General features: G+C 34.6%; 1 protein-coding gene across 1 annotated transcript in view; it reads left to right on the top strand.

Moving 5' to 3' along the window:
• Positions 1–27,461, top strand: part of LOC136029122 (lysosome membrane protein 2-like) — an 80,520-nt gene that overhangs the window by 12,355 nt on the left and 40,704 nt on the right. The window contains exons 3-5 of the mRNA XM_065707199.1: positions 8,414–8,571; positions 16,935–17,082; positions 23,491–23,769. Coding sequence (XP_065563271.1) covers positions 8,414–8,571; positions 16,935–17,082; positions 23,491–23,769 — 585 coding nt within the window. The remainder of the gene's footprint in view (positions 1–8,413; positions 8,572–16,934; positions 17,083–23,490; positions 23,770–27,461) is intronic.

Genomic DNA, 27,461 nt, shown 5'->3' on the forward strand with positions numbered 1-27,461 from the left:
ACCGCCAAATTTATACTTGGTTTTTGTGTTTTCAGTAAAACACGAGTTTTCTATAATCCTACAAACATTGGGAAGTACAATTAGTCGGTTTATTTGTACTAGTTTTATTGATATATGTTACTTTATTTTTTAAATTAATCTTTGCAGGTTTTTTAAATTTAATGTAGAAGCAACACTAAAATGATATTTTTTTGGGGGGGAGAGAGCATTCCCCTCGTATAGGAGTAATTTCTGTTCGTTTTAAGTTTTAATGTCACTTTTTACTTTCAGTTGAAAAAAACTTTTTTTTTATTTAATTTCTGATCGTTTTTCAAATAATACCGAGAAATCCATGCTACACAAAATGGTCTACACGATTTTGAAGGTGGTCAACCTTGACAATTAGGAAATAGGAGCTATTTTTCTAATGAGATTTTTAAGGTTTTCAAAACCTAAGGAAAATCTTGGTACGTCTATCTTATTTTACTAAACATCCCCCCTCCTCCTGATAAACACCAGAATACTTTAGACATACAGGTGTGGAATAGCAACAAGCAAAAATAAGTTGGAAAGTAACCTGACAACTAGAATAGTATCACAGAAAAAAAAATGCAAATAGGTTTATAGTGCTATAATTTCTCTATATACATTAAAATATTTTTATTATCTCTATCAAATAGCATAAAAAGTAAATAATATGAATAAATAAATATAATAATAAGTAATCCTTCTTTTATGATACAACTTTGAGTAGTTCCAGCGACCCCTAAGTTGCAGGGGGTTGGGGTTCAGAGCATCTTTTGTTCCAAAAATAGTGCATGGAACATTAACAGTTCACAAAAAAAATCACAAAAATTGTTAATTAGCAGAAAAATGATCGTATATAAGGAACAAAACCATAATTGAAAAAATATTCCCGATTAAGGATTTGAAACCATGTCATTCTGATTACGCGCTAGAAACTGAACTGCGGCGGCTGATAATCGAATTACAATCAAATGGTTTTTTTATAGGATCATAATTGTGTAATGGTACTTATGTATTATACCGCCAATACTCATGTTATTCATCCATTGATTCACTTTTAAACTGGTTTCTTTCGCTATTTTCTTTCAGCTTAGTGTGTGACAAGAAAAAAGTAAGTAACAGAATAGATGGGAAATATGTAATTTGGGCTATATATTTGCACTTTAGAGGGTGTTGGGGGTAAAGTATTTGGACAGTGTGAAGTTAGAAAACAGTTCTTGTTTGATAATATGTGGAATAATTGTACTTAACACACCTTCCACGCAGACACGCTATACTCTATCCTTGTCCCCCCTAATATGCAAATATATAGCCCAAATTTGTTTCTAAACATTAGATTTTAATCATACTTAGGTGTATTTCGTTAGAATTAACCTAACTACACTTCTTAAGTGTTGACGGTATAATATATAGGTACCTGTGTAACTTACAGCCCTTTTCCCTGGGACTACGGATAGCCATGTCATCACCAAAAGCACAGTTATTGGACTTTATTCAGAAAATACATTTGTAATTGGCTATCATAAAACACTGAGTTAATTGAAGTTTCTGTTGTAAAGAGTGAGAGTATTAAACTATATTTGGTGAAGCCGAACGTTTGCAAACAGGAGGGAGGAGGAGGTATGTCAAGGAATAGTCATTGGCTAATGGTTAATGGAATAGTTATGATTGAGTTAGTTGGGAGGGGAGTATACAATAGAGGCTCTTTTAAATATCCAGTGAAGGGTTTTGGACTATAATTTTCATAATGGTACCGTTTTATACTTTCAAGCTTTTCAAGTTAAGAAGTGGCACCAAAAGTGCTGATTTTAGTGCGCTATTACACTTGCAGATGATAGAACTGATAAAAAGTCGTAGATATGAGCAATAGCTTTCAAAAGCAATTGAAAATTTCTCTAAGAAGTTCTGGTAACCCACTAGCCCCAGATTTTCGACTTCAGACATGACACCAATTGCGCCACTTTTAGTACCATTTGCCACTTGCAGATTACGGAATCTATAGGAAAATTTGTAGATATGAGAAATGGCTTTTATATGAGCTGTTAAACATCTGTCTACGATATTTTGGTTGCCCACTATCACCACCCCTTGAGAAATGGTACCATGTGAGAAATGGTGCCATCACCACCCCATTTTTAGTGCCATGTGGCACTTTCAGATGATGTAATTTATAAAAAGTACGTAGGTATAACAAATAGCTTTTGAATGAGCCATTAAAAATCTCTCTATGATGTTTTGGTAAACCACTAGCCCCGAAAAAAAAACGGAAGACAGATCAGTGCTATCAATGCGAAAAAGTGACTTTCCTTGCTGTTCTGGGTGGGGGGCTGTAATTTCCCGGTTCAGGGTTGTCAACTATGCTGATTTCAATGATACTTTGATCTGACGCCGTTTTCGTGGGGTTTCACGTTTTTTTATTTGAAATCACTGTAAATTTCTTTTCGCAATAAGCTTTTACTTTTAAGAGGAACCGAAATATTAGTTACCATTCTTGGCAGTTACTATTCAGTTACCATTCAGCGTCAGATGGGAATTTTTTTTACTAGGTGGTTTTTTCTAAACGCATTTTTTAACTTTTGGTTTCTATGGGCTGTTGTTCGCTTAGTTACCATTAGTTACCACTAGTTACCGCTTAGTTACCACTTAGTTACCAATCAGTGTCAGATGGGAAATTTTTTGCTAGGCAGTTTTTGTCTAGACACATTTTTTAACTTTTGGTTTCTATGGGCTGTTGTTCGCTCTTTACTAGGTTGCAGTTACCGCTGCAACGATGATAACCAGATTCCCAGAGTTCACATTATGGCTTAGTTGATCTTCATTTTGAGTAATACTAAAGCGTATTTTTTGCAATTTAAAATTATATATTGCTCACTATTGGTATTCTGGCTGGTAAGACCAAAATATTACCTGATATATCAATCCATTATTTATATATGTTTATCAATGCCTTGGCGGTTATTAAAAAAATATTATTTTTATGCTTATGTTTTAATATAATTTTATTATTTACTGACATCGTGGCTGGTGTAACGTTATAAAGGCTTTATAGATTAGTTGGTGCTTGTTAATTAAACGAAACACACTCAAGAATTACGCTTAGGGTAGATATGACAAAAACCGCTCTCACAGCCACTTAGACAAGTGACTGATCAGAGAGGAAATATATAATATGGGGTGTATATTTGTATATTCGGGGGGGGGGGGGTAAATTATGGCGGGTCTGCATGCAAAATGTGTTAGCTACAATATTCTGCATATTATGAAGTAAGAATTGTTTTCTAATATCACGCTGTCTAAATACTTAACCCCTACCACTAATGTGTAAACATTCAAATTATATATTTCTCATCTACTCTGTCACTTGTTCTTTTGGCTATGAAACCGGTTTTCTCAGATCTAACCTACGTACTCACTTTTGACTCCTAAATAAGTATTCTTTTATTTATTAATGGCTTTTGTGTTTTCAGTAAAGCGCTAGTTTTCTATAGTCATACAAACGTAGGGAATATAATTAGTTGGTTTATTTGTTCTAGTTTTATTGTTATAATCTAGATAGACTTTGAAACAATAACTGTTGTTCGTTTAACGTTTCAACTTCGCTCTTTGCTTCTGTCAGAAATTTTCTTTTTCATTAGTTTATCTGAAGGCTCATTTAGAGTTAGGATGTTTTCGCTTTAAAAATGCAGCCATCGAGGCATCTGCCCCTCTCCCTAACACTATAATACAATCAGAGAAGCCTACTGTAGAAGTTCATAGCTCTTATCTGCAAAAATTTTGTATTTTTGTACTTTTGATCAAAGAGATCACAGATGCATACTCTTTGTCTTTTTTCCCCGATGGATGATCATACAGAACCAAGGGTCCTAGAAGATTGGGAGAAGACTCATTTGAACAAAAATAAAAAGTTTAAGTGCAATTTTAAATACCCAGATTGACTGGAGGTCTATCCCTTCTACCGGAGACTTACGGTCTCCTGGCTTGAGCAACAAGGAGAATCCCTGTTCGCGTCGGTAGCACTGATGCGTCCTTATTTTTTTTTATCTTTTCTGTTGCTAGCTAAGCACTGGAATATCATAGAGAGTGACAAAATTCCCATACTACTTGAATTGAGACCTTTTACTTTTTAGTCATAAAATAAGCAACAAGCATTCTATTTTAGTACCTTTCCAACCCAAACCTTCCCTATTTAACACAGTTTTACTTGCTTAATGTCATTCACTCAGAATATTCTTGCAGAAAACCCATCAGAAATGAAATCTAGTTGGTTATCAAGTTTTACAAGAAAAGGTAGAAGATAGAACAATCGCAACATTTCGAAAGCGTTTTAAAACAGATAAAATTATAGATAGTGATTTAGAGAGGAACAAATTTTTTTGGGCATTTCGAAGTTAAGAATGAAATAGCTTCCAAAGAGGACTTATAGTTAGTATTATTGATAATTTGGTATACTAGTTTTTTAAATATTATGGATACGAAGTCAAAAATAGATTATTGAAGATTATGAATATGATTCTCGTAAAAAGGGGAGTATATATTCATTTTAGGAGAGCTATGGTTAGTCCCCCTTTATAAGAAAGGGGATAGTATGGTAAATAGAGACGTTGGCTCTATTTCGGGAAGATAGAAATTCTTTAGTATAATGATACTTTTTAACCCAAGAATTTGTGGAAACAAATTTTTAAGAGAAAAACAGTGTGGTTGGTTTTTAGAAGGGGAGATAATGTTTTGATCAATATTTAACCCATAGATTAATAATTGAGAAGTAACTGGATCATCATACCTCTTTATTCCTCAGTTTAGCAAATTATGAACATCCATTGGTTAAGCAATGAACTTTGAAAACACGAAAAAAACAAATCTTTTTTTCTGTTTGTGAACAACGCTACATCGGTGGTACAGTAGTCTAAACATCCGTTTTTGCCGATATTTTCGCATAAAATTCAGAAAGTCATAAAAAATTCCAGCAATATTTTGGAGTTTTATTGTAGTAAGTCAAAGGACATGCCATCTATGAATTATTCAATACACCGATGTTTATATGCGTTATCTACAACATATAGACGATGTAGTGTGTATGTATTATTCTATATATAATATTTATAATAATATATAATATCTTTCTATACCGATGACTCATTACGCTTGGCTAGAGCACTCTATTTCCACTGATATACAATTAATAAGGGGCTGATATTGGAAAAAAAGAAAACAAAACAAAATCGCATATGTTAGTCTGGTAGGAAAACTCACTATAATGTTCATGCCAAAATTTATATCTTATGAACAAGCATTTTTGACGCTAATCAAGACATAAACTAGTGGTAATTATTCAAAGTAAGTTTAGCCAGTTCACAAACTTACTAAGTTTAGGTAACACTTGATAAGGGTAGCAAAATATTTGGATTCAACCGAAGTTTGGCAAATACACTAGCATCTAAATAGCCAAGGCAATAGATTCCAAAATCTAAATCTAACTAGCCCAGCATGGGATAAGGCCGAGATCAGTGTATTAATGTTTCCTATTGCCTTACTTCGGATTATACTTTTTTAATGAAGCATTCTGTATAGTCAAAGAGACCAGAAAAGCGGAAAAGATGACCCCCCAAAAAAACAACAACAAAAAAACAAGAAGCAAATGGGCATAAGAAGATAAAGCGGATAGAAATGAATATCAATATTTAGCTCTTGACAACTACCTTTCACGTTAAGCAAACCATAACTAACGAAAACAATTTACAAAAACCACAGTTTAGTTAGACTTACGAAATATTTAGTTTCAGCCGATTTTGAGCAAAAAAATATTTCCATCCACCCAACCACCGCCGTGGTTGGGAATTATTCCAACCATTGAATCGTTCAACCACCATATAACTCAATCACGATCAGTTCAACCACCATATAAATCAGATTTGTTTCAATTTTGTGTCTCCAGAGAGGTTTTTCGACACATAGTTTTGAAAAAAGGAGCAAAAAATAAACATTGCAATTGATGCTATTTTCCCCAATAGCAAAACGCGACTCAATGAGAGAAAAACCCGACTCTTACACCATGGGACATACAAATACTGGGAAAAAAGGAGATATATTCATAAAGTCAACAATTTTCTTCTTTGGGGGGAAATATGCGACATGTTAATAGAAAAACATGTCTTTGTGGGTATTTTTACAGTCGAACATATTGTTGCCTTTGCATGTGAGCAATTAGTTTCAGGTATTTTTTTTCTTTTCTTCTTGAGGGTTTGTCCGAACATGTCTTTTTGTTTTTATTCCAAAAGTACTCAATTACCAAAAATTATTTTTACACAAATGTATATATATGGAACACTTTCTTGTGATTGTGTATAATTTTCTTTTCCCGTAGCCTACTCCTGAAAAAAAATCGATCATATTTTATTCTTCTTTTCTTTTACCTTAAGACTCCCTGTTTTTTGTAATATATTTCAGCACGATTTCACTATCATTTTCTTTACTTTACTACCTAAGTATATTTCCACTTAGTCGGCATTCCATACCTTTCTACCTTTCTAATTCCTCACAAACATAATTTTTTCTTCCCTATTTTTCTATCTTTTTCCTAAAATTTTTTTTTTAACAATTCCTTTATTCATACGATTCTCCATCCATAAATTTACCACACAACATTTTCAACATTCACTTTTTAGCTATCCATGGTGGTAAGGGGTGCTCCCATTGATTATACCTTTAACATATAAACATTAAAATTCAAATTTACAATCCATATTGTAAACTTTAAACTTAAAATACACTTTTTCACTACATTAACATAATTAAACCAAATCAAAAAACATAATACCATTTTTTTTAAATACATCACATTTCGTCACATTCTACTCTCGCTGGGCTTGCAATACTAGATAGCTACTTTAATCCATAAACAATTCCAAGAAATCAGTCAATTCACAATCCAGGTGATTCATATCTCTCTCAAGACCAAAAATAGTTTCCACTATTTTAAATTAAAATTCAGGCAATCATCTAAAAAAAATCACTTCAAATCTAAACTCTATAGTCTAAAATTTCATACAAAATCCATTACCATTTCTGTATTCCCAAGAAATTTATTCAATCTTACACGCCTCACGTTCAAAATACTCTCTTACATTCAAATCTTACCTAATATATAAACCTAGAAATAGTAAATAAATTTTGAAACTAACTATTATAATTTGAAAATTCTAATCTGATATCAAACTCTAAACTCAAACACTTCAAAGTCTTGAAAGTCGTTGAACTTGTATTTTATATTTGAAACTTTCTGACCATGCTATTAAGCAGCCTGTGATGCCACTAGACTTTGAAAAGCAATGTCACACTCTAGTCCATCAAAGAGCTTCCAAAGACTTGGATCTGCCAAGATGAACACTGTGGAAACTCTCTCTGGCGGCCGTCGTTTTCGCCTCAAACTACCTGAGGTCAACGCAGCTAGGCATAATCCTCCTCCATCCGAATCTATTCAAAGCCCTCCTCTTTACACTATCCTAGGAAGTCCCCATTTCCCTTAAATCTTTCCTTACAGCATCCTCCCACCGCAATCGGAGAGGACCTGATTTTTGTTTGGCCCTAGATCTTTGGTTTTCGTTTGCCTGATTTTTGGCAATCTGTCATACTTCATCCGCAGAACGTGCCCTAACCAACTCAACCTTTGATAGACCTAAAAAGAAGAGTTGAACTACACTTTTCGTACACCCTTCTGTTTGAGATACTGTCAGTCATTCGGCTACCCAAAACATTCCGTAGACAATTTCTTTGGAAAACATCTGGCAAATCTTCGTCCGTTTTTCGGAGCGCCCCTGCTTCAGAACCGTACTTTACAACCGTCATCACTGTAGCTTCCAATATTCTTATTTGTAGACTTATCTTCCTGTTCTTCGCAAAAAATTTCAGCTTCGAGAAAAAACCTTGAGCCATGGCTATTCTACGTTTAACATTCTCATCGCGCCCACAGTCTTTACTAATAATACTATCAAGGTAAGTTAAGCTATCGACCTGATCGTGTAGTAAAGTAGGGTCTTGGGGTAACACTATAATGGTTTGTTAACCTTGCCCTTGCAGGTGGTATGATTAGGGTCTTAAGATGATTAAAACTTGGCTAGTATTTCCTTGGGGAGGGGCTGACTAATTATCTGAAGCGTACCTACTGGGAATTGACGAGAAGCTTAAATAACGTTTTATATATATATATATATATATATATATATATATATATATATATATATATATATATATATATATATATATATATATATATATATATATATATATATATATAATATATATATAAGGCAATGCTAAGTCAGCTAATAGTCAGCTAAGGCAATGCTGATAAGAAAATATATTTGAAAAATGCTTTAAGTGTTTATGTTTATGGCAATATAATTAATTTCAGCAAGCCGTATTAGAAAATGGCACGGATGTTTGGGCAGCCTGGATGGAACCGCCAGTTGCAGTCTACCAAAATTTCACATTCTTCAATGTACTCAACCCTGAAGAAGTATTAAGTGGTGGGAAGCCACGCTTGTCAGAAGTGGGACCCTTTGTGTACAGGTTTGTTTATTAGTCACTTTTTATCCTAGCGTAGTATCTGTCAATTAATTATTTCGTCTTTAGCGTATGATGAATCAGACAACTTTAAGACGTTTTGAAATACGAAGTTTTGTTAAAATTTATTGCAAATCTCTTTTATTTTAGGGCGAATTTCATAAACACGATAAGTGCAGCAAAAGCTGTAAAAAAAAAGACCTGGTTTGCAAATTCTTTCCAAAGGTACTATTATAACAACCGATAAGATATATTAAATTGTCTTATATATTAAACTTATATAACCGATAAAATGATTAAACATGCTCAATCAAACCTGTTTATCGTTTTGATCCGATTACGAATTTCGAAAGAGGATATAGCGTCAAGTTCTCAAACAGTTTTACTAAATCTAAGCTATGAATTTTTATAGTCGAATGTTTTTTCCAGTTTAAGATAAAAACAATAACAATTGTCCAAGTTGTAAACGGTTTGACGATCAACCGTCAATCGTAACTCTGAAAGAAGAAGTTAATGCTTAAGAGAGTCACTTCTTCGAAAAGGGAGTTTTTTTTTTATGAGTTGAATCCAATACTGAATCCAAAATAACCAAACTGAAGAGTAAAAAAACCCTAGTATTAAATAAATGTAGAGTTATATTTAAATATTTTCTGATGATCGCTGATGTGTTTACCATATTTGTGTTTTTTTCTGGTATATATGACCGTATTTCCTAATACTAAGCATTATCTACTAGCATTAGGTAAATGTAGTGTCTCATTTAAGTGCTCTCTGATGATCGCTAATTTAAGTTTATGATGTTTGTGCCTTTTTTTTTGTTTATGACCGTATTTTTGGCTTTAAGATTCACTTAATCTTATTTATCTTATCTTATCAGAATTATATTTGTGAAATTCTGGTACCTGGAACACTTTAGCAACATTACAGCCATATTATATTTGCGCTGCTAATGACTGTTTATAGGTACAATCGAGGGGGTATAACTTTCAAAAATCAAATACACCATGTGGTGAGGGCCAAGCAAGGTGAAACTAGGCAAAGCGTGGCAGAATCGTCTGGTCAATTTGACACTCGAGATGTACACTTGGTTGTGGAAGCTGTCCAAACCCTCGCTCTTTATTATGAAGTTTTGATTTATTACTTAGATTAGAAGAACGTTAACTACATCCTTGGAACTCATAATAATTTTGAAATATAAACACTCCATTTTGAGACCCAGTAGCCTCACCAGAAGCAACTTGAAAGGAATGCTTCTACAGGAGAAAAGACAAAACTGAAACAGGTATTTTAACTACCGCAAATTAAATACACATTTTGCTACTACTATTACTAATAACTCAGCGTAGGACCAAGCCGCCTGGGGCCAACACAGCTACGCATGCTCCTCCTCCAACCCATTCTATTCAAGGCCTCCCTTTTTATACCCTCCCAGGAAGTTCCCATTTCCTTCAAATCTTTATTTGTGACATCCTCCCCTCCCAGACGAGGACGACCTGCTATCCGTGTAGCCCGAGACGGTTGGCCAAAAAGGACAATCTTCGGCAGTCTGTCATCCTTCATCCCCAGAACGTGGCCTACCCATCTGAACTTTTCTTTCATTTTAGCCCTAGAAAGTGGGATTAAACAAGATTTTTAGTACAGCCTACTGTTTGAATACGGTCAGTCAGCCGGGTACCCAGAACAATCCGTAGGCAATTTCTCTGGAAAACATCAAGTAAAGTTCCATCTGCTTTTCGGAGCACCCATGCTTCAAAGCTATATTTGACCCTTGTTATCACTGTACCTTCCAATATTCTAATCTTGGTTTGCAGACTTATCTTCCTAATCTTCCGAACTTTTTTTAACTGTGAAAATACACCCTGAGCCTGGGCTATTCTAATTTTAACGTTTTAACTGCTCCACCCGTATTTACTAACAATACTACCAAGGTAAGTGAAGCCCCCACATGATCAATCTTTTCTTTACCCAACGCCACCTTTTCATTTTCACTTATTCCTAACCTTAGTGACTTAGTCTTCTTAAAATTAATTTTGAAACCTATTCTAGCACCCTGAACTCGCAAAACTCTAAAAATTCCTTCACTTTGCTCGCACTTCATCTATTATGCTTAAATCGTCAGCATAATTTAGTCTAAGAGAGTTTTTCCTCTCCGTTTAATTCCGTGGTTTCCAATTACCCTTCCTTTGCTCCGTAAGAAAAAGCCATCAAAATGATCCATATAAAGGGGGATAGAAAATATCCCTGCTTAACTCTTGATTTAATACAAAACCAGCGTCTAACCTCATTTCCTACCTTAAGCGCAGCAGTATTATTCTCGTACATAGCACAAATCACTTTAATGTATTTGTCTCGTATACCATATAAGGAAGAATGAGACCTTTGCTAAAGCTCTTCTATCAACAGAATTCAAATACTTGCTCATAATCTATAAAATTGAGGACCAAAGGTGTTTGACAACGCTTGGTTTCCATAATAGGCCCTCTGATAAGCTTAGGTTTTGAGAAAACAAAGATTTGGAAAGCTGTGCCAGTTTATCAAAATTGGCAAATCAAGTTTATCAAAGTTTTAAATAACCAAACTGCTATTACGAATCCCATATTTGTTAATGCAATTTGATAGTTTCTTGAAGCACAATATATTTACTTGACTTCAAGCAAAAAGCGTGTTTCTAAACAAGTGCTTTTTTCGTTTCATTTTACTTTATTATTGCTTAAGGCTGCTTAAAAAACCGGTAACGTCATAAAAATGATCTAAAATGACAGCCTGGGAGCAGTCAGGATCTATGGGATCCAAAGTTTTTTACTTTTACTCTCTTCTTTACTTCTCTTCTTTTAGACTAAAAAAGTACATTGTCATTATCAAAAGGCCTTGTTGTTGCTCTTTGTCAGAATTTTAATTTTTAATGTGATAATGAGGAAACAACTAATTCAAATCCAACACTTGTATCTATAGATTAATTTAAAACACATTTTCCACCAAAAAATTTTCGGAGGAAAGTCAAGAGCTACGGTAACCCAAAGATGACCAGAAATAAAGTCAAACAATTTTTTAAGCTAAAACTACCATAAATAAATAAATAAAACCCAAGAAGACCAGAAATTACAGTAAATGATCAAGTCTAACTTAAAACCAGCGGAAATTACCAAAGAGAAAAGTTGCGCTATCGTCCTCCGTTCCTTCAAAAAAACAAAAAATAATTTGAACTAGACTGAAAATAATTTTATTTTGATTTTATTTCTGTTTTTATTTCTCATAGCATAAAAAATCCCAGTCATTACGAAGGTTACTGAAAAAAAAATAACAACCAAATTAATATAGACTTAGAATTTATTGTACATCCTGACATTCTTTCCTGAAAGTCTTAAAATTTTTATTTTGAGTTGTACGAGGGTTCTGAAGAATGGGATTAAGTTGCACAGGGGTTCAGTTGCACAAGGGTTGAGTTGCATAATGGTTCATTTACATGGGGGTTCAGTTAACCGTGACTTTAATTGCACCTGGATCAGATGAAGAAGAGTCCAGTTTCTTAGGTTCAGTTGTGCGGGGTCTAGTTACACATGGGCTCAGTTGTATTGGAACCATCCCTAAGACAACTTATTTGCATATATATGTGCTACTAAAAAGTGATACAAATTAATTGAATGTCTATGAGTGCCCTTGTAAATTTTTTGGGGATGGTAGTCACAATAGAATTGTAGTAAAGAGACACATTCGATCCTGTTCTTTGGGTATGTCGTGCATTACAAATCAATATATTCCATTCACTGATCCTCCGGAATTTCGTCAATGTTAATTAGAATGAGAAAGAAAACAAACTGAAGCTTATGAAAGTCTCCCTGAAGTCTTGAAAATTAACATAAAATTTATTTCTTAGTTCTGATAAAAAATATTTGTACTTTTGGGGACTTTTCTTACAACAAGTTTGAAGTGCTTGGAAATGCACAAAGTATTGCTGTTTTGATTTGTGGCTCCAAAAGTCACAATTTCATTTCAAAAGTTTTAGCCTGATCAAACATAGCAGTGAATAGTTGGTCCTTGTCTCTGAGACATGAGTTAAGTTCGTTCAATTGTCATGTTATATCAAGTAGAAAAGCAAAGTCATAAATCCATTCTGCATGTTAGAAATCAACAATGGCTTTACCTTTCTCTTCCATAAATATTTGTATTTCGTTTCTGAGATCAACACTAGCTTCAATATTTTACCAAGCTTAAGCATCTAATGTCAGAAACGAAACAACATCTTGTAATTCTGAATCAAAATTTTATAAGAAATTTTGAAATAAATTTTATATGTCCCGAACCATGCAAACGAATGAAATTCCTTCTTTAACAACAACTTTCAAAACGCTAGGACAAACGCGCAAAGCTCTTTTGACAGGTTGGATGAAAATATTATCTTTTGATTAATTTCAATATTCCCTTCAAACCTTCCTGTGAATTTTGACTTATCTGCGTCTAAAGTAAATTTAACCTTTACTGTTTGTGAAATGTTGCAAACTAATTTAACAATCTAAATTCACATAGGATCTTCTTATTTAGCTCATAATATGAAAAAAACTTCGTTTTCTTAAAGAGTTAAAGAGGCTGCGTCCCAAAGTCGAACCTTAAAACGTACAGGAATTAGGAGAGGCAGTTTAGGAGAGGCAAGATTTTCCTACGAAACTTTCAAGGGCACTTACTCGGAGAATTCCGCATCGAATGAGTCTTCGTACACCCAGATCCGATGTCGGCTGTGACCTGTAGGCGAGGCAACAAAAAAAGAATATGAAAATTAAGTGGCTATGCGTGGTTTCTGGAAAACACGGAAGGAGTTATCGGATCGAGCTGAAATTTCGCGGATAAGCTCCTGGGCCCTAGGGGACCTTAACTTGGCAATTTCAGCCCGATCGGACAACGTTAAAGGGGGGCTGGGGTTGGTTGGTCGAAACTTTCGGCCAGATTTTCCCCATGAAGGAAAAGTCGGAGGGGGATGAAATTTGGCAGGTTTCTTAGTTGGAGCTCGGGCTACGAAATGCATCCCTCCCCATCCCTCTGCGACCACTGGAACCGAAGATGGCTTAACATTGTCGTGGTTCGCCTCTTTATAGAGGCACGAGTGTGCCTCCTTGATTATTCCCCTCAGCATTCACTGAAAGCGTCAACTAAATACCATTAGCAATTCCTCCATCTTTTATTGCAGGGAGGCGCACTTGAAAGATGGAATGCACAAAGTGTCTTTTGATGAACTTAAGCATTCCACTCAAAATTCTCTCGAGGTTTCAATTTAATGCCTTTAAATGTTCCTGAGGTATTGCACTCATTTGTCATTTTGACATACTGGGTTTATATAGTGCCTTTTTATTTAGTTCAACATCTCAAGTTACATTTCCTGAAAATTTGAAGTTTATAATCTTAGCCGTTCCTGAGATATTACAGCCACGTCCTTTTAACAGCCAGGGTGTACACACTATAAGTTCAGAATCACCTTTCAAATTCTTCAAATGCTTCGACTTAAAACCAGTCCTTGACTGTTCTTGAAATATTGAAGATATACCGTTTTGACAGCCTGGATGTGTATAGTTTCTTTTGATTTAGTTTAATATACCCGTTAGCATCCCCTGTAATTTAATACCTGTAGCCGTTTGCCCAGATACGCCCTTTTGACAACCTGGATGCACCTAGTGTATTTTGATTTGGTACAAAATCCCCTTTAACATTCCGTAAAATTTTTAACTTAATTACTTTAGCTATTTACAACATATTAAAGATAATCCCTTTTGAAAACATGGATGCACTTAAACTCTCTTGCAATCGCAAACAATCACGATCGCAAGAAATCGTATTTGCAGTCGCAAATATTCAAACTCACAAGTTGTTGCAGGCGTACGAAGTCGCAGTTTTAGTCACAGTTGCAAGTAGACATAGGCAGAAGTAGCTCGAGTCAAAAGTAGCTGCAGTCAAAAGTAGTAGCAGCAGCTGTCGAAAGGAGTCGCTGTAGCTGTCACAAGTAGTCACAGTTACACATAGTCTGAGTCACAAGTGGTCCTAGCTGCAGCAGCAAGTAGTCAAAGTTGCAGTCGCAAGTAGTTGCAGTCACAGTCATAATTAGTCGAGTTGGTCAGTGGTCATAGTCACAGCCGCAAGTAGTTAGACTAATAAGTAGTTACAGTCGCAGTGGTAGTAATAGTCTTAGCCCTGGAAGTTTTCTGATACGCCCCTTTGACAACAAGTATGCACATAGTGTTTTTTATTCTGTTCAACAACCCCCTCGAAATAACCTGAATATTTTATCTTAATATTTCACCCTAAGCCTCTTTGGGTACCAAGGATCAAACATGACCCCTTTTCCCAACCCTAACACCTTCTTACTAAGTAGAAATTAAAAAAAAAACATGTCATTGAATAGCCAAAAAACTGAGTAGTGCATTAATAAGATTATTGTTAAAATTACTCAAGAGGAAACATTTCAAATTAAGTACCTACAAGAACACTTCCAATTATCCTCTTTGTTATGTTTATCCCTTTCATTTTTCAAATTTATTCCTAAATCAATAGAGTTCTTATTTTCTTCTAATTCCAAAAATATCAGTTTTATTGCTTAATTTTTATTATGTAAAGAACAAACATCCGATTTAATTTTTCCCTTGGACATCATAATAAATTCCACAGACAAGATGCACTTTCAGTGCCTAAATAGAAGTTATCAAAAGAAATGTGCAATTCTTTGGGGTGTTTGCTCTGCTTGGATCCATCCATTGATAATATAACAAGAAAATGGATTCATCCAATATTACTTAAGGTGGAAATAACGTATGATTAAGATAGATCCTCCTACTTAGATCCTCCCATGCTAAGTGGCGTATAGGGCAGTAATGGTTGACCTCCAAGTCGGATGATCCTGAGACACAGACGACAGCTCATTGACGGCTGATCGTACAACTCTTGCCTCATCTTCTGCACAACTTTTGAACTCTTCTAGATGCCCAGAGGAGTCCAGTACCAAATGTCATAGGGAAGTCATCCTTGCCTCATTCGTGTCATGTGATCTCAGTATCGTTACCTTCTATGTCGGAATTCATCGGTTATTTGATGTTTCTTAGTGAGAAGCCTGAACAGGGTGCTGGGTACTTTATCAGCCCAACCAACCGCAAGTATTACTCGCAAGCGACTATTCTCAAATCCAAGTCACCTTTTCCCTACAGCTATAGACAGGCTCCAGGATTCGCATCCGCATGCCAATCTGGAGATTATGTTTCTATTGAATAGAAGCAGTTTCAACTTAAGAGAATTGTTGCTAGATTTTATAAAATATTTTAACTGAGAGAATGCCAAGACCTGCATATGCAATTCAAAAGATGATCTCTCTACCGCACTTGACGATTTGAGTTGGTATATTGCGTAGATACTTCAACTCGCTTGCTTCTCCGAATTTTATTTCCTTGAGCTTAAGGCCTGCAGCTAGCGAAGTGATGACACTGTTGAACATTGCCTTGGTATTGTTCGCATTAATATGCAGGCCTGTTTGTTAAGATTTTGAAGCTACCTCCTCAATGCTTCGTTGTTTATGTTCTGTAGAATGAGTAGCTGTAGCTAAGTCATGAGTAAAATAGCAGTCATAAAATTTTTTCCGAGGGTTCAACTGTACCACTCCAAAGAAGTTGCAAGATCTCAAATCGAATTCGATGATTATGAGAAATAAGATTGGAGATCACACGTCAGTATCTCTTCAGTTTTTACTGCACACAAGTGCCCTTTATACAGGGCTTTTATCGTCTTTTTAGCGTTTCGAGGGATTCTTAAAACCACATAATTTTCAACTTTGCTCTACGATCGGCTGAGTCAAGAGTTTTCAGAAATTTTATGAAAACCAAGAAGAAATGTCCCTGTTATTCATTCAATTCTTCAAGCAGAACCCGAAGGATAAAGATAAGGTCACAACACGATCGATTTGGTCAAAAGCCATGTTGTTCATATCTTAGCATAGAATCATCTTGTCTTTGAATTCGAGGATTACAGTGGGAATCAATAGTTTGTTTGTTTATGAGTTTTTACTAACGAAAAGCATTGTCGAATTAGTTTATGCTTGTTATATTCAAGGTTCAACCTGGAATCAATGATGAAACTTTGATGAAATATCGCTTGAAGACTTGTAACAGCAAAAGAAAAACCGTCGAAAACTCGGTTTCCGGTTGTAGGTAAACATTAGATGGAGCCAGGGGACCAAAAATGTTTTCATTTTGATATTATTTGATAATGTAAGTGTTTTGAGGCTAGAATTTAGAAAACTAAAAAAAAACAAAAAAACACACATTTGATAAGATTGAAACTTGAAAAATTCACAGATTTTAATATTCATGACAAAATAAGACTCTTATTTACCATTAATTTAGACAGGATCGAAAAAAGATAATCGTCAATGCTGAAACACCAAACGGAACTATCGTTTATAAGGAATTCAAGTATTGGTTTTTTGATGCCGAAAAATCTGCACCTCTTAAAGAAGACACAGTTGTCACGATAATAAACCCTGTACTAACGGTAAGTCTCTTCTTCTATCTTCTTATGCAAATAACATTGCGGTTTCTTTACGTCAAATATGTTTAAAATTTCCCCTTGAAACCATTTAAATTATGACACAGCTGTTACGATAATAAACCCTGTACTAACGGTAAGTCTCTTCTTCTTTCTTCTTATGTAAATAACATTGCAGTTTCTTTACGTCAAATATGTTTAAAATTTCCCCTTGAAACCATTCAAATTATGACACAGCTGTTACGATAATAAACCCTGTACTAACGGTTAGTCTCTTCTTCTTTCTTCTTATGTAAATAACATTGCAGTTTCTTTAGGTCAAATATGCTTAAAATTTCCCCTTGAAACCATTTAAATTATGTTTTTTTTTCTTGAACAAAGGAAAAACATATAACAAAAATAGTCCGGGAGATCTAATTGCACATCTAGAAACCTTTGTCCTCAGGAAAGCGAAACACATAGGAAATAAATGCACTCAAAGCAAACAATCACACGGTAAAAAAATAAATAAATATAAGAGTAGAAGACTCAAATCTAGAAAAACTTATATAGCCCAAAATTCCGAAGAGTGCAAATTGAAAATACTCCTCCATGTGGCAATTTTGTAAAAGTATGAGGCAAAGAAGTGCTAAAAAAAAGAAGTGCAATTAAACGATAATTAAACGATTATTCTTATTGCATGTTTTTGCTGTTTTATTTTTATTAGTAACATCGTTATGAAAGTTCATGTTATGAATTTGTAAATTTGAATTGGACCCTTTGGAAAGTATGTTTTTTTCCTTGTTTAATTAAGACAGCTCCCTTGGTAGCCTTTATCAACGGGCAAAAAACCTTAAAAAAAACTAGCTTAAACTAAACATGAAAGAACAAAAAAAACTACATCCAAACACTATACTAAAAACGGAAAGAAAGACGAACAACAACTCACATTAAAAAAAATCCAATCACATAACGACACATAAGCCACAAGCCAGGATGTATGTTAACAACTAATGTATAAATATATATTTAAAATGATTTTCTGATATGGGACTCGAGCAAAGTAACACCATGTTTTTATTTATAAATCTTACATTTTCCTTGGGTGAAATTAACTATAAAAAAATACAGGCCAAGAATATATTAAATATAATAAATTTAATAAATATTTTGCATTACTTATCTTGCACAAGCTCATTGACTTCTTCCAAAATTCATTTTGTCTTAGCCTACTTTTTAAAATCGAACTTTTATGAGGCTGAATATACTAAATGGCTTAATCTTGTTTACTGTTATGAGTATATATATTTTTTTAGCCATTTTTTGATAAAACTGTATAAACTGCATTTACTCCATATTGATTTTCGTGTTTTTTTTTACACTAAGTTGTTTAAACCTAATTTTTATAATTTTCGGGAACTTTGTAATGGCCCAACACAATTATCAACTATTTTTGTTTCGTCAAACATTATAATTTGTTGCGAAAGATCAAATGGATGTTCAGCAACTCTGAATCACAATATTCTGGTTTTCGTTTTAATTTAAGAAATGATATCTTGCAAATGTGTGCGGTTAGAGTTCATTTCTTACATTTTGTTGATTTTTTTTAGCATAAGATTTTCCACGGGAAAAGGGATTCTGCACACATCATTTTGTATTAGTCGGCTTTCAGGCCCACTCAAAAGGAAACCCTATAAAATTCTGAAAACAACTTGAAAATATCCTAAATACTTACTTCTACAGCTCTTAAAAGTACTTCACTTTAATCTACCACCTCTTCCCCTTCTAAAAAGTGCAAATATATAGCCCCAGTTGAAATTGCATTGTGCTATGCGTCAGTGTTATGTTCAAATAGATTTGACGGCAAAGAAACAACGTCGACAAAATCAAGAAACGGGAAAATACATGGGAAATGTACGAATATGGCGATATATTTGCACGTTAGGAGGAGGGGGGTCAAAATAAAGTGAAACACTATTAGGAATCTTTACAATTAAGTATTTTTAGGATTTTTGAAGTTATTTTCAGAATTCTATAGTATTTCCTTTTGGGTGGGCCTTGAAGCAGACTAATACCTACCACGTAGTATGTGTTTTTTAATCACATCTTTGCCTGTGCTTACTAAAGATTTTATAGTTATTTTGGGTCTGATTTGATAACAAATTCAATATTTTGTTTATTTGTTTCTTCTCTAATAAAATTAGGACAAAAAAGTAACGATATATATTTATTTTCTTATCAACTTCGTTTTCTCCTATAACAAAAGTGTTTTTTTTTTTTTCATTGCAAAAGTTTGGGCCAATTTTATCACAAATGTTAGGGGGAGGGGTGCAAATTATCTTTTTATTGGATGGAAATACTCTGAAAACGGCATTCATCAAAATACTCGCTGTTGCCCCAGTAGTATTACTCGCTCAGCTACAGCAAAAAGAAAATGGTTACTAAATTTGTAGGGAAAAACTGGGGTTTTGAATTGACAAGGAGATAACCAAAAAAAGAGGAAAAATTTCGGCTAGATCACCCCTAGCCAAGCCAACATTCACAGATCCATGAAAAGGCTAGGCCAACATTCACAATTCAGAAAATGCGGGGGCGGGAAGAAAATTTTTGAATTATTTTTATAAAGATTACAAAAAGGGGGATTTTGAAAATATAGGGGGGACTTTTGGCTTATAAAAATTATAAACACCGAAATAAAAATACCTTGTAAAATCTAAAGGAGAGTTTGCACCACCACCTGATTGGTGCCCCTGTGTTGAATATGTTAAAAAATTATTCAAACTTATAATATAGTCATGAAAGCCTAAAAACTACTTAAAACCGGCAATTTCGAAATGCAATAGAATGTTGTCTGTTGAAGCAGCTAAATTATACTTTTAGCGATTTTTCGCTGATATATTGAGTCAACTATATTTTCTTTCACGGTTGGGAAAAAATGGATCTTTCAGGATTTTGTGTGGGGAGAGAGATAAAGAGAGATGTCATTGCCTAAAATAGACTATTCATTATTATCCTTGGGGTCAGGTTCAAACTTTCAGCAAAAGTTTGTTTTTTGGCGGGTGGGTGAGAGGAAGTATCATATTTTTCTCCTGTTATCACAAAAGAGTGCAAACAAAAGTCAGTTCTTCTCTACCTAGGTCAGGTCCCTTTAGATCCAGTGTCGAGGCAGCAGCTTGATAATTTCAGAACCCAATAAATTTTAAGGTATATGAAAACGTGGATGTCAGTTGCTAGTTCTAGTGCTCAGGGAAATTAGAGAAGGATTGAAGAAGTGTCTTCATCAGTGGCGGTTCTGGCTTCTCTTGCGCCAAAACAAAATCTTAATTAGCCCCCCACCCCTCCCTTTGTCTCACAACATTTTTCGTGCCAAATTTTAACAAAATTATCCATTAAATTAAATCTGACTGTACTCACTTTAGCCTCTACAAACTAATGATTATCTCGACATCCTTCACAATACGAACAGGATTAACAAGAAAATATACAAAGGTTTGACAACAAAAAATAAAAAAAGTTAATTAAATTCAGACTACACACTTTCAATTTTCAAGAAGTTGCGAAGAAGATATGGGAGAAATGAAATTTTCGGATTCAATTTGCTTATGCTTATTCGGAACTGCACCCTGTGCTTTATTTTAACAAAATTAGATTTCAAAAATTATAGAATGGTTATAACCGTTATATTTTCAATTTAAAATTTTTCCCCCGTGAAACTCCAGCACCCAGTGAAACTGTTTCCTCTGCCGAAAGTAAAACAGTTCAAAATAGGGATGATACCTTTTTATTGACAGTGAATAGATATAAAATTATTTAACTGGATATTTCGAACCCATATACAGTGTTCATCATCAGCAGTAAAACTAAAAGACATGAATAAAAATAAACAAAATTTATACCTAATAAACTAATTACATATAGTTTGGTTATAGTATTGGTTTAATCATATCTTTAACTGACCGCATTTTTAGAATTTGTTCTCCAAAATTCATTGAGGAGGAATTATTGTTGTTAAAAGAGATTTTAATAAGTAACCATTATCTGGGTTGGTTAATTGACCAGACTTTTTCGAAAAGAAGGAACAAATTTCTAGAATGTTCTAACGATATTCTGGAAACAACAGAAAAGAAAGATATTTTTTGTTCTCTACCATATGTTCCAGGTTTGAGTGGAAAACTTAAAAGAATTTTAGAAAATAATGGTTTAAAGGTAGCTTTAAGAGGTAGTAATGCTTTGGCCAGTTTTTTAAATTAGTTCTTTTAAGAGGTAGTATTCTGGAAAGGATAGGACTTCCGTAGAGCAACAAAGTGGGCTTTATAAAATCCCATGTACTTGTGGAAGCTCTTATGTGGGACGTACTAACCAGAATTTAAAAACGAGATTGCTACAACATCACAATTCTATTTCATCGTCTTTAAAGCAAAATACCAAACCTGAAGATTTCACGTCGGCCCTCTTGGAGTATATCTTTAATTTTCCTAATCATTTTATTTTGTTTGAGAATGTTTCTTTGATTTCTAGGGACCAAGGTTAAAAGCAAACTTTCAGGGAAACAATCGAAATTAAAAAAAATTCTATTCAAGAATAATTCCATAAACAGAGATACAGGTGAATTTGGATTGAACTCAATTTATGATAATTTACTGAGGTCAAATAAAGTAAATATCACCTCACCTAAGAGCTATGACCTCTGTCCACGTAATATGTCAGATAATTCCAATGAACCGGAACCGAAAAGGTCAAAGAGATTTGCCTCGGCTGTTGCATTAAACCAATACAATAATCAAACTATATGTAATTAGTTTATTAGGTATAGATTTGTTTATTTTTATTCATGTCTTTTAGTTTTACTGCTGATGATGAACACTGTATATGTGTTCGAAATATCCAGTTAAATAATTTTATATCTATTCAGTGTCAATAAAGAGGTAACATCCCTATTTTGAACTGTTTTACTTTCGTCATGGAAAGGCAGGTGTGGTCTTCGAAGTTATCTGTGTTTCCTCTGCCTCCCACCCCTTAAAATAACCTCTGATTTTCGTATATACCGATAATGCTTTCATGTATTTGGCAAAACCGCTGAGCCTGGAAACAGGAGTCGGTGGAATATATATAGAAGAAGACAGGGGACAGAATTTCGTTGATATATTAAGTTCATTAACCTCCCCTCCCTGATCCAAAATTATAAACCTATAGAATGAAGACTTATTTTTGCTATAAAGCATTTTGCTAGAAAGATACTATCGCACCATCTATTTGATTTATTTGGTTTCACGGGATGCTGGAATTAGCAAGCTGCCTTAGATGTTTTTGGATCGCAAAATTACCAAGCTGCAATTCTGAGTTAAATCCCAAAAATCACCAGCCCGGTACCAAAAGCTCACTTTTAGTGAGTACAGTATACTCTACGGGTTTTTTTTTCAGCCTGCCGTCCGCTTTGGTTCTATATAGAAAAGACTGTCCTTAAGCTTTGTGGATTCGAATTTCTAGAAATGCAATTACTTCAACGTAACAGAACTACAATATTACAGGGAGTTGCGTCAAATATGACTGAATGTCGCTCAGTCTTACTATTTAACGGGGTTTTCAAATTTATAGTAACTACTTTCTTCTCATAGTACAACGAGGGGCTTTTCACAATAAGAACAGCTCGGGAATTTCTTATTCAACGGCTAAGAAACTGTAAATCTGCGCGATTTAAGCAGTTTGCAATGAAAAATTGTACCAATTTTCCATGTCAATGGGTTTATAAATGAGACGGAATATGAAAAAACGTAAGCATGGGGATGGTATGATTGTATGATTGCTCAGCATGCACGTCAGTTGTTTTCTTTCTGTCAGGAAAAATTACATTGGAAGAGGTTCTGCTTGTATTCATGTTTGTTGTATCTCACACCTTTAGCAAAATAGTCACCGTTGTAAAAAAAAAATTTCGTTCCCCACCTGAACCAGGATGGCCACTCTTCTTCGAGAGTGAGGCTATAGCAACGACAAATCATCATACCTGTTAAGTTTTAAAACTTAGGGTTTCAGGTTTTAACCTGAAGTTGTTTTTGGTATTTTTTTTCTAATTCATAGTAGATTATTACTGTTACAAGTAGAGATTCTGCAACAACTTTTTTTAAAGAATTTTTATTCACTCTCTGTGTATATATATAAATATTTTTTTTAACACACAGTTTCATGAAAAAGTCATTCATATATAACTTGTGTGAACAATTTATATATACAAAGAAAATGCGCTTCGAGTAATGTAGCGAACTTTTAGTGAACTTTGTCTATCGTAGGCAAATATTGAAATGGCTATAGAGCTATCTAAAAATATCTTACATAAAGTTGCTGCTGTTTCCTTCTTTAATTCTATAGGTCACACTAACTTTATCTCTGTTCCAAATTTCTGTTCCAAATTCACAACACAATATTCTTATTCATTTTTAGACTTTGGCAGCACAACTTAACGGTTCCTCAGCCTCAGCTGATCTATTAGACGCACTTGCCAGGTACGAGGAAGCTTTAAACAGGAGGGGTGTGACGATAAAACTATCAGAGAGTGTTAAAAATATTCTTTTTGATGGATTTCCTCTGGTTGCCTACTTTGAAGCCATTGTTGATGTCTGCAAAGAAGTTTCCCAAGATACTTGCAGAGGGCTAGAAATTCTTATTAATAGCTTTTTAAATCAATACGCTGATGACTTGGTCTTTGGCTTTTTCAAAACTGTAAGTCGATATTTTGTAGTCCATCCCTGTTTTCTCACTAATTCTGTTTTGTCACAATACTTTGAGGCATGATGATTTATATGTTTATACGGGTAAACAAAAAAAAAATAGACCGTTCAAGAAAAACGACCCGGTTAATTTCATGGAAGGTCGTAACATTAGGTAATTAGGATTTGCTGCATTTCAGTTATTTAATGGGCGTGGAATCAATGAGTAATTGTAAATATCTATTATTTAGTTGTGATGAAAGTATGCTGATGAGCGTATGCAATAAAGAGATATATTTACTGTGCAACTTAATTGACGCTTAGGTGAAAACTATTAACGGGCAGAAATGTTCATAGGGAGAGCAAAAAGGAAACTGTCAACATTGATGAAGATCGAACATACACAACTATTGAAATATTAAAAAATATGAAACTTACAGGAGATATACTACTACTACTAATATTAAATATACTACTACTACTACTAATAATAATAATAATAATAGAATCGTTACCTAAGAAAAACACATCTACGCACGCTCCTTTTCCATCCCAATCTATTCAAAAGTCTTCCTCTTTACAACCTCCCAGAAATTTCCCATTTCCCTTACATCTTTCCTACGACATCTTCCCATCTAAACTGATGAGGATCTGCTTTTCGTTTAGCCGTAGAAAGATGACCGAAAAGGACAGTCTTTGGCAATCTGTCATCCTTAATCCGCAGAACATGCCTTAGCCATTTAAACCTTTCTTCCATTATAGGTCTAGAAATCGGGATTAACCCACACTTTTCGCACAGCCTACTGTTTGAAACATAGTCAGTCAGTTGGGTACCCAAAACAATCGGTAGATATAGTACAGTCAATCGAAGGTTTAACCTAAAAATAATTGCAATAGTTTTTATTTTGGTGGTATTCGAACCGAAAAAAGCCTCTCTACAACATATAAAAGATCGGCAAAAATCAGGCGAGGCAAAATTGATCGTTTTTTGTCTTGTCTTCAAAAATATCGACTTTTTACGAACGAGTTAATTTGCACGTATTGAAAGTCAGTAATAGGTAAATCTTGCGCATAGGTCATGGATATTCAATAGGTTTTTGTTTGAACACTCATGTTCAATTTGCTTAGGCTCGCTGTGCAAGTAGACCTTGTGATGTTCAGCAATACCATGATAAAATAAAAACGCAAACAACTCAATATCGTCACCATAACTACAGTGTCCCAAGTTTTCGAACAATCAGCCACTGTAAACAAAATCAGCAAGTCAGCATCAAGCTTAGCTTGGGTGGTTCTCAGACTTTTGCCTCGTAAATAATCAGAAAATACATTGACGAAACAGCTTTATTCTTCTTGCACGAAAGAAATATCTCTTTTTTGGTGGTTAGTGTCATTTCTGGGCTAGATAGTACTTTACGTCCATTGACGCGGTTTCTCTTTAATGAGTCATATCTTTTGTCGAAGCAGCGATATCTTAACCATCAAAGACAATAATGGCGTCTTGATATTTTGACGAAATGTAGTTGCAGTATCGTTCTAATATCTCCAAATATGCTTCTTTCTTCACCTAGAAAATCCTGTAAAGCAAAAAAACCCAGTCTAAGAAATAGGTGCAATTCAGACTACGTTACCCCAACCCCCCCCTATAGTATTAATTTTTCAAAGTCACATGGAAGCTTTTGCTAGCTCTGGCTATTTGGCTTTTGGAACATGCAAGAATCATCGAAAAGCAACGCAGGACAGGAGCAAAGTTCATATTTAAATAAATATTCTTCGTCCGTGTTCAGTCATTTGAATGCAGTTAGAAAACATTGAAACAACAATGAAGGATCTAAACAGTAGATTTTTCCCCGATTTTTTCGCTTCGTCGTTATAATGACTGCCTGATCCTTCCGTTTGAACATTTGCTCCTTCAGAGCATTCCTACCATTCCGTCAAGAATCTTGTTCCCGACTTCCATTGTTTTGTCGGCGTTAACGTATTGTGCAGCAGTCAACATTTGAAAGGATCAATCAACCAAAAAAGGAATTCTTTATTGAGACATGAAGGCTAGATGACACTCTTACTAATTTTTGTAGGATTTTTCACCAAATCCTGTCTGAGTTATTGAGAGTGTCCAGTTCAAACCATGCCAGGTTCAACCCCAACCTCCCCTATGTAAAACCGGGTTTCACGTGCGTTAGAAGCTGATCAGTTTAGAGTTTGAATAGCACCAGTCTCGTCAGATGCTTTTGAACGCTTCATAAGTCATTCTTGTCACACCGTGTGCATAATTATAACGTTGCCGTTATCCAACGTATATCTCAATGATACTAGTAGAGAAGTAGTATTTATTGCCAATGAAATGTATCCCTACTTTTGGTGGCTCACAGTAAAACATATGCACCACGTTCTTTTACTATTTAGATAAGCTCCAATTTCAGCTTGGCAAAACCTATTAAGATCTTGAATCTAACTAAAAAGTTAACTAGAAGCCAAAACTGATCAATAAGCGTATTGCTTACTGCAATAAGTAGTAAAGAACGTGTACGTTCTTTCAAACTCGAATGTTGGCAAAACGGGTTAGCTTGTTCTTGCGCATCACCGCATCTATTGAATAATGTCTCACCAAGAGGGTTGAAGAAAATTACAGATGCGGGAAAATTTTGAGATGTTTGCAAAACAGGGGGAGGGGGTGAAATAAGTAAGATACTAGGACACAACTTTTTCCTAGAATTTCGGCATAGGAAGTGTCAATTTTCTCTGCACAGATATGACTTCGTGTAATACCCAACATATATTAATGCGCACTTTATCACGCGTGTGTGTGTGTAACGGAAGAGGGGGAGGACAAGTGACTCAATGAAGGTCAAAACACAGAACTTAGTTCGTGATCTATTTACCATATTTTCCCATCACTGACACTTTAAAAGTGCAAGCTAATTTTTCTTTTAAGGTCGTTATTTTAGAGGAAAAGAAAAAAAAACGCTAATTTTACCTCGACCGATATTGGCCGATTTTTTATATCGTAGAAAAATAAATTCGGTTCGAATGATACCAAAATATAAAGTATTGCAATTTGTTTGGGGTAGCCTCTAAAACTAATTTAAATTGACTGTACTAGTAGTTTTTCTGGCAAACATTTGGCAAATCTTCCTCCATTTTTTTGAGCGTCCATGCTTCAGAAACACACTTGACCGCTGTCATCACTCTAGCCTCCAATATTCTAATCTCGATTCGTGGACTTATATTCCTATTCTTCCAAACTTATTTTCAACTGTGAACAAAACACCCTGGGCCCTGACTATTCTTCTTTTGACATCTTCATTGCACCTGCCGTCTTTACTAACAATTAAATAAAAAAATAAAGTTTTCTTAAACTAAAAGTGAGGGGTGAAATTAAAACTTAAAACGAACAGAAATTACTCCGTATATGAAAGAGGCTGTTCCCTCCTCAAATTCTTACACTTTACGCTAAAGTTTGACTCTTTCTTTCAACTCTGCTTTTTGAAACAGTAAAAAACTTTAGCGTAAAGAGCGGGGGGTTCAGGAGGGAAAAGCCCCTTTTATATATGGAGTAATTTCTGTTCGTTTTAAGTTTTAATATCGCTCCTTACTTTCAGTAAAAATAAAATTTGTTTTTTTTATTTAATATCTGAAAGTTTTTGAATTGATGTATGTTTGGATTTTGGCTATCCGCATATGCATAATTACAACGAAATTTGTATA

Source organism: Artemia franciscana, chromosome 7 (genome assembly GCF_032884065.1).
Source record: "Artemia franciscana chromosome 7, ASM3288406v1, whole genome shotgun sequence".
In the NCBI taxonomy this organism is placed as follows: Eukaryota; Metazoa; Arthropoda; class Branchiopoda; order Anostraca; family Artemiidae; genus Artemia; species Artemia franciscana.